General features: G+C 49.2%; 1 protein-coding gene across 1 annotated transcript in view; it reads right to left on the reverse strand.

Annotated features, from left to right (window-relative positions):
* The window catches only part of LOC108800373 (immunoglobulin superfamily DCC subclass member 3-like), a 10,475-nt gene extending 4,369 nt beyond the window's left edge, over positions 1-6,106 (reverse strand). Inside the window, exons 1-5 of the mRNA XM_018572345.1 lie at positions 5,677-6,106; positions 4,524-4,668; positions 2,776-2,906; positions 1,095-1,232; positions 555-713 (exon numbers count right to left, since the gene is read on the reverse strand). Coding sequence (XP_018427847.1) covers positions 555-713; positions 1,095-1,232; positions 2,776-2,906; positions 4,524-4,668; positions 5,677-6,106 — 1,003 coding nt within the window. The remainder of the gene's footprint in view (positions 1-554; positions 714-1,094; positions 1,233-2,775; positions 2,907-4,523; positions 4,669-5,676) is intronic.
* Positions 6,107-8,220: the final 2,114 nt, after the last annotated feature.

An 8,220-nucleotide genomic window follows, 5' to 3' on the forward strand; every position in this document is an offset into this window, starting at 1 on the left:
AAGAATAGCTAGAGGGCGGGACGCAGGACGTGAGAGCGCAGGCCGGCGCACACAGGCCATGAAAGGAGTAGTAGGCGCAGGTCCCTGGGGATCAGAATACGAGGCACAATGGTGGATAAAAGAGAAGAAAGGACAAAATGGACTAATGGGGAGTAAATAAGGAATAATGGAGAATTAGAGGCGGGGGCACTCCCTTCTGTATCCTCCCTTATATCCTAATAGATTGTAAGCTCTTCTCCCTTCTGTATCCTCCCTTATATCCTAATAGATTGTAAGCTCTTCTCCCTTCTGTATTCTCCCTTATCCCCTAATAGATTGTAAGCTCTTCTGCCATCTGTATCCTCCCTTATCCCCTAATAGATTGTAAGCTCTTCTGCCTTCTGAATCCTCCCTAATAGACTATTAGCTTTTCCAAATAGTTGAGGTTTTTGCTCTGTATGCGGCCCATGTCTCGTAGTGACTTCATGTGTTGTACAACGCCATGACATATGGTGGCACTTCGACATACAAGATTTATGGAACAGGCACATAACATACTTCCAGAGGGGACTCACCTTGGACCAGTAACATCCCTTGAGCTGTACGCCGGACTCTCGTACCCGGCCGGTTGGCAGCGCAGACGTAGACACCAGAATGCTTCACAGACACATCTGATATCATCAGGTTTCCATTCCCCAGAACCTGGATCCCTTCCACTCCGATGGAGCGCCCATCTAGAAGAATAGAAGGAGGAGTATTTATAATGGTGACCTGGATTCTCCCACCACTAAGCTGGATGTTCAACCACAGAGGCTGACCGCAACCATGCTTGGAGGAACAACAAGAATGAGAGGAGGCAGAGAGCTGTATCTCCAGTCCCAAACACCCCCTGCTGCATGTATTTAAACTAAATAGACCCATGCCCTGCCATGCTCATATTTAAAACACCATTTAGGATTGGTGAGGGACTTAGGGAGTTTTGTTCTTTTGGGTGGAGCAGCCATATAGCACAGAGGACATTGGCAAACCTAAAGAACTGTAAGGTCATTGGAAGGCAGCGGCCATAATAACCACATAAAGAGATTTCCTGGTGACAATCTTAACTTTACTCTTACCCAGTCGGCTCCAGGACACGATAGGACGCGGGTTGCCTGTGGCGATGCATTCCAAGATGGCGGTCTGGTGGACAGTTAGAGTTAGGTTCTGCGGGCCGGAGAGAATGACCGGTTCTTGGTGACTGGGATTAGTGGACCCTGTTGAAATGAGAGGTCAGGTGACCGGGGGGTATGCAATTGGTGAGTCTTTCCCAGGACGGGGGGGAGGCGGGAATCCATTGACTTACCTGTAAGAGTCAACCACGCCTCCTTGCTGTGCCGGCTGTTGGCCGGGTTTGTAGCCAGACATCTGTAAGTGCCAATGTCGTCGTGTGTGACACCGGAGATCTGCAAGATGCCATCTGGGAGGACGGTGTACCTGGACAGAAAGAGTCAGATGTTCATAGTTCTGGGGTCACACTCAATGAAAACCTACTTTGGGTCAAATTTTGTTTCCTGGGTTTGGCCGCCACTCATGAGCCAAACACAACTGGTGGCCTCTGACATCCCCCCTTCTCTCTATAAGGAGAAGAGACACCTCTCCACAACCAGGGGAAAAACCCTTCACTACCAACCGTACCCCAAATCTGTCTTTCATCCATCAGGCAACTACGATGTCATAACACCCACTAATGTCATGAATAAAGCTATTCATGGGGAGAGGGAAGTGAAAGGACATTTATACAGGGGCGTTGGGAGAGAATTGGGGTGTAATAGAGGGACAGAGAGGGGGACTAAGGTATAATAGAGGGATGGAGGAGAGACTGAGATACAAAAGAGGGACTGGGGTATATAAGAGGGACAGAGGGGGGATTGGGGTATATAGGAGGGGGGATTGGGGTATATAAGAGGGACAGAGGGGTGATTGAGGTATAATAGAGGGACAGAGGGAGAATTGGGGTATAATAGGGGGACAGAGGGGGGATTGGGGTATAATAGAAGGACAGAGGGGGGATTGGGGTGTAATAGAGGGACACAGAGGGGGACTAAGGTATAATAGAGGGATGAAGGAGAGACTGACATACAAAAGAGGGATTGGGGTATATAAGAGGGACGGAGGGGGCATTGAGATACAAAAGAGGGGCAGAGGGTAGATTGGGGTACAATACAGGGACATAGGGGGATTAGGGTACAAAGGGGGGACCAGAGTATGATATAAGGACAGAGGAGGGATTGTGGTACAAAAGAGAGACTGGGGTGTAATTGAGGGACAGAGGGGGGATTGGGGTGTAATAGAGGGACAGAGAGGGGATTGGTGCCACAATAGAGGGATAGAGAGGAACCTGAGTATACTAGGGAGGACTGAGGGAAAATAGAGGGACAGAGGAGGGATTGGTGTATACCAGATGGACAGAGGGGTGATTTGGATACAATAGAGGGACAGAGGGAGCAATGAGGTCTAATAGAGGTGGGATTGGGTTATAAGGGAGGAAAAGAGCGGCATAGATGATGAATTGGGGCACAATAAAGGGACAGAGGGGAATTGGGGTGCAATAGAGGGACAGAGGGGACGTTGGGTTATAATAGGAGGACAGAGGGGGTGATCAGGATACAATAGAGAGACAGGGGGGAGAATGGGGTACAATAGAGATACTGTGAAAGATTGGGGTACAATACAGAAATGAGAGGTCAGGTGACCGGGGGGTATGCAATTGGTGAGTCTTTCCCAGGACGGGGGGGAGGCGGGAATCCATTGACTTACCTGTAAGAGTCAACCACGCCTCCTTGCTGTGCCGGCTGTTGGCCGGGTTTGTAGCCAGACATCTGTAAGTGCCAATGTCGTCGTGTGTGACACCGGAGATCTGCAAGATGCCATCGGGGAGGACGGTGTACCTGGACAGAAAGAGTCAGATGTTCATAGTTCTGGGGTCACACTCAATGAAAACCTACTTTGGGTCAAATTTTGTTTCCTGGGTTTGGCCGCCACTCATGAGCCAAACACAACTGGTGGCCTCTGACATCCCCCCTTCTCTCTATAAGGAGAAGAGACACCTCTCCACAACCAGGGGAAAAACCCTTCACTACCAACCGTACCCCAAATCTGTCTTTCATCCATCAGGCAACTACGATGTCATAACACCCACTAATGTCATGAATAAAGCTATTCATGGGGAGAGGGAAGTGAAAGGACATTTATACAGGGGCGTTGGGAGAGAATTGGGGTGTAATAGAGGGACAGAGAGGGGGACTAAGGTATAATAGAGGGATGGAGGAGAGACTGAGATACAAAAGAGGGACTGGGGTATATAAGAGGGACAGAGGGGGGATTGGGGTATATAGGAGGGGGGATTGGGGCATATAAGAGGGACAGAGGGGTGATTGAGGTATAATAGAGGGACAGAGGGAGTATTGGGGTATAATAGAGGGACAGAGGGGGGATTGGGGTATAATAGAAGGACAGAGGGGGGATTGGGGTGTAATAGAGGGACACAGAGGGGGACTAAGGTATAATAGAGGGATGAAGGAGAGACTGACATACAAAAGAGGGATTGGGGTATATAAGAGGGACGGAGGGGGCATTGAGATACAAAAGAGGGGCAGAGGGTAGATTGGGGTACAATACAGGGACATAGGGGGATTAGGGTACAAAGGGGGGACCAGAGTATGATATAAGGACAGAGGAGGGATTGTGGTACAAAAGAGAGACTGGGGTGTAATTGAGGGACAGAGGGGGGATTGGGGTGTAATAGAGGGACAGAGAGGGGATTGGTGCCACAATAGAGGGATAGAGAGGAACCTGAGTATACTAGGGAGGACTGAGGGAAAATAGAGGGACAGAGGAGGGATTGGTGTATACCAGATGGACAGAGGGGTGATTTGGATACAATAGAGGGACAGAGGGAGCAATGAGGTCTAATAGAGGTGGGATTGGGTTATAAGGGAGGAAATTAGGAGCATCGGCATAGAGTATGGATTGGGGCACAATAAAGGGACAGAGGGGAATTGGGGTGCAATAGAGGGACAGAGGGGACGTTGGGTTATAATAGGAGGACAGAGGGGGTGATCAGGATACAATAGAGAGACAGGGGGGAGAATGGGGTACAATAGAGATACTGTGAAAGATTGGGGTACAATACGTGGGGGGGCGGGGGGTAAGGGTTGGGGTATAATAAAGAGACAGAGGATGGTTAGGGGTAAAATAGACAGAGGGGGGTTGGGTACAGTAGAGGGGAGCTTTGTGTATAATAGAGATAAATAGGGGGGGGATTAGGGAATAATAAGTGAACAGAGATGGGATTGGGGTACAATAGAGGAAATGAGAGGGGAATTAGGCTACAATCGAACAACAGAGGGGGAGGGGGAATGGGATGTAATAGAGGGGCAGATGGGGGGATTGGGGTGCAATGGGGGTGGTGGTCATGGGTACAGTTATGTGACCGGGAAGGAAGGGGATGTGGGACATCCTGGAAGATGATCTTTGTACCCAGGTTTTGTATGTAGTCATCTCACCTGGGGTCGGAGGTTATCAGGACCGTGCGGTTTCTCTCCCAGGTTATGGTGGCTTTTGGGATAGATGTGGTCAGGCATTGGAAACGCGCCACTCCGCCCACTGCTACGGCCATCGGCTGGGGGTTCAGGTGGAAGTGAGACAGAACTGAGGAACGGAAAGAGAGGTTCAGATATTACCACAAAGAGGAGCCACAGAAGAGCCTCAGACATTCCAATCCACCGATTATCAGTGCGAGGATCTCCACCACCCCAACACACCCACCCTGCATCGCAGGTCACATGACGTGTGTTTAACAAATGGCCATGTCCAAAATGAATGGACTGCCTCAACATAAATTGGCCCTAAAGGATCCTCCATCACCCTCTGGGACCATGTGACGCCCATTGCATCCTTTAAAAAGAAAATTCCCTTTCTCTGTATTTATTTATTTTTTTAAACTTGAAAAAAAATTATCTGATTTAAAAAAAGAAAATTCCAGATTTTCACAGAAATTTTTCATACCCCCAATTGGCGAGTGTTTTGCGCTATTCGGGAGCAGATATCAAAACATCACCTTAAAGCTATATTGCTCAAAGGATACAAATCCACTTTGTGTGCACCAAATGCCGTTGCAAACCCAAATGTTGCCTTGTGACGTCATCACTGAGCTGTACATAGATCAAAGCTGTGGGAGGGGCCCAGCAGGCCCCACCATTTAAGGCAACTACAGGAGGGGGGTGGAGACAAGACCAGTCACCCTGCACAAGGAGAGAGAGCAGTGACCGATCTTTATTACAGGAGGGGGCGGAGACCAGACCAGTCACCCTGCACTAGGAGAGAGAGCAGCATTGAACGGTCTCTATTACAGGAGGGGGCGGAGACAAGACCAGTCACCCTGCACAAGGAGAGAGAGCAGCAGTGACCGGTCTTTATTACAGGAAGTAAAGTCTCACACCGGATTACTTCACAGATCTGGAAGAAATACACAAAGCTCACTGAGATTCCGGGAAGAATACACATGACTCTTGTATGAGGACAGTATTTCCTTACCCCGGAGTTCACCTTTAATTTCACCCTCCCCCATTGACTCCAAAGCATTTCCGAGATGGAAAATTGTCACCAAAACATAATCTTTGCCGAACTTTTCCGGAAAATGAAGCTCTCGTCACTTACACGCCATCCGGACTTTGGCCTTGCGGCTCAGCAGCCTCCCGTAGCGGTTCTGGGCGGCACAGCTGTACTCTCCGTCATTCGCCGCGGCCTGCCTCCTCTTCTGGAAGTGGCGGATCCAGAGAGACCCGTTGCGGAGCTGCTGGATGTGGGCGTCGCGGGGGAGGGGCTCGCCGCCCTTGTACCAGGTGATGTTGATCGGCGGTTCCCCTTCCGCCAGGCAGTGAAGGGTCAGCGGCTGATCCCATATGGCCACCGCGTCGGCCGGCTCCGTGAGGAACGAGAGGTCGCCGCCAAGAGCGCGAACTGCGGAGGACGGAAGAAAGTCATTAGAAAGGGAATCCTGATGGAGATACCGGGCCGGCAATGATGATCCAACTGCCTGGCTGTCATGTACATCCTTTGGCTTCACTGCTGTCTGAGCCCCTGACATGAAACATGTTCCAGCCAGTAAAGTCAGCTCTCCTGCTTGTCAGTCATACCTGTTCTGAATGGGTGAGCTGGTGAGCAATGAAGCCAGTGGATCAGAATGACAGCCATATGGCATGTTGTTAGAAATTGTGGAGGGAAGCCACTGGGTATTATTATCGCAATCACCCGCAGAGCATTGCACCGGTCTGCAGGCTGCCCCCACTAGGGGGTTACTCTGTGCAGATGGATGAGACTGTGGGGGATGGGGGGTGCCATTCATACTGTCAGACAGGATGGAAGATGGATGCATACCCCCCCCCTTCCCTTGTTTAACCCCAAAGACACCCCCCCTTCCCGATCCTTCTCACAGTCACCTAATTATTATTCACACCAACATTAACCACTTCACTGCCAGAGCATCTAAATTTTGGTCACTATAAAAACATCGGAGGAATGGATGAGGTTTTAGGTTTTTCATTCCCCTCCCCCCACTAAAGATATTTGGTCCTCGCGTCTTCATCAGGTCACTTAGTCTAATATGCATGTGATGCCCCCCTACATCCAACGGGGTCTACCGGTATCTAATGGAAATAATAATGACATGCCCAGATCTCAGGATTTGCTGCACATTCCCAAAAGGCTCACCAGCGCCCACAGTGATCTGCATTTGGTGCCTCTGGGAGCGTCCATGGCTCTGATCACATGACGTTATTCAGGATACAAATACCTGGGAGGAACGTCCTTGCTGCTGAGAAGGTAAAACCGTGAACACCGGGGATGATGTGTCTATGGCAGGGGTAGGCAACCTTGCACTCCGGCTGTTAAGGAACTACAAGTCCCATGAGGCATTGCAAGACTCCCAGAGGCATGATGGGATTTTTTAGTTTTGCGGTAGGTGGGATGCCAAGGTTGCCTACCCCTGATATAGACGGTCTCCAGGCTGTGTGCAGGAAATCCGAAGGTTGATTCACGAAAGGTGCAGATCAGGTTCACTTGGCAAAGCACATTTTTACTTAGCTTAGTGAATGAGGTGAAACAAAGTGGGAATTCACTTGGCAAAGATACCCAATCAGCTGCCGGGAGGGATACAAGTCACATGGGATTGGATGATTGAAGTCAGCGCAGCTTCACCTCATTCACATCAGCGCAAAGACGCTAAAACAATGGCTGTTCGTGTGTCCCGTTCACACCACACTGGGGAAAAATATTGGTAAGGTGCGTTTATATTCAGCACACTGCACAAAACTGCGTGACAACGTGCGTCAACGCAGCGCGGCTACCAAGATACAGAGAATGAAGATGTTTGTATTCTGACCCTTCATGGAGCATTAAAAACAATGTTAACAAGCAGTAAAGGGCAGCGAGACGTGTTACAAAACGCATGTCTGCGCGCTCCAATGTTGGGGTGTGAATGAGCCCGAAGGTGAAAGGTGAGTGAATGTACTCCGCACGTATAGACAATCAACCCAATCAAATCTCTGTTATTGATCTGTCTATCCCTCTCTCCTGTCTCTCTTCCTTCTCTTCTCTCTCTTCCTTTTCACTCCCTCCTTCCTTCTGCTCTCCCTTCTTTCTCTCTCTCCTTTCTTGATTGTCTCTCTCTTTCCTTTCTCTTCTCTCGCTCTCCCTCCTCTCTTCATTGTCTCTCTCTTTCCTTTCTCTTCTCTCTTCATTGTCTCTCTCTTTCCTTTCTCTTCTCTCTTCATTGTCTCTTCTCTTTCCTTTCTCTCTCTTCTCTTTCCTTCTCTCTCTCCATTCTTTCTTCCATCTCTATCCTCCTTTTTCTCTACCTATTCTCTCCTTTCTCCTGCTCTCTCTCCTTTCAGTCTTCCATCTCTCCACCTCCTTTCTCTCTCTCCTCTCTTCATTGTCTCTCTCTTTTACTTTCTCTTCTCTCTCTTCCTTCTCTCTCCTTTCTATTTTCTTTCCTTCTGTCTCTCTCGCTGTTCACTCTTCCATCTCTATCCTTCTCGTTTCTCTCCTGTCTCTTCTCTCCTTTTTCTCTTCCTTCCCTCTCCTTTCAATCTTCTATCTCTCCTCCTCCTTTCTCTCTCCCTCTCTCCTGTCTCTTTTCCTTCTCACTCCTTCCTTCTGCTCTATCTCTTCCTTCTTTCTTCCATCTCTATCCTTCTCCTT

Source organism: Nanorana parkeri, unplaced genomic scaffold (genome assembly GCF_000935625.1).
Source record: "Nanorana parkeri isolate BGI_ZX_2015 unplaced genomic scaffold, ASM93562v1 scaffold2006, whole genome shotgun sequence".
NCBI classification, from domain to species: Eukaryota; Metazoa; Chordata; class Amphibia; order Anura; family Dicroglossidae; genus Nanorana; species Nanorana parkeri.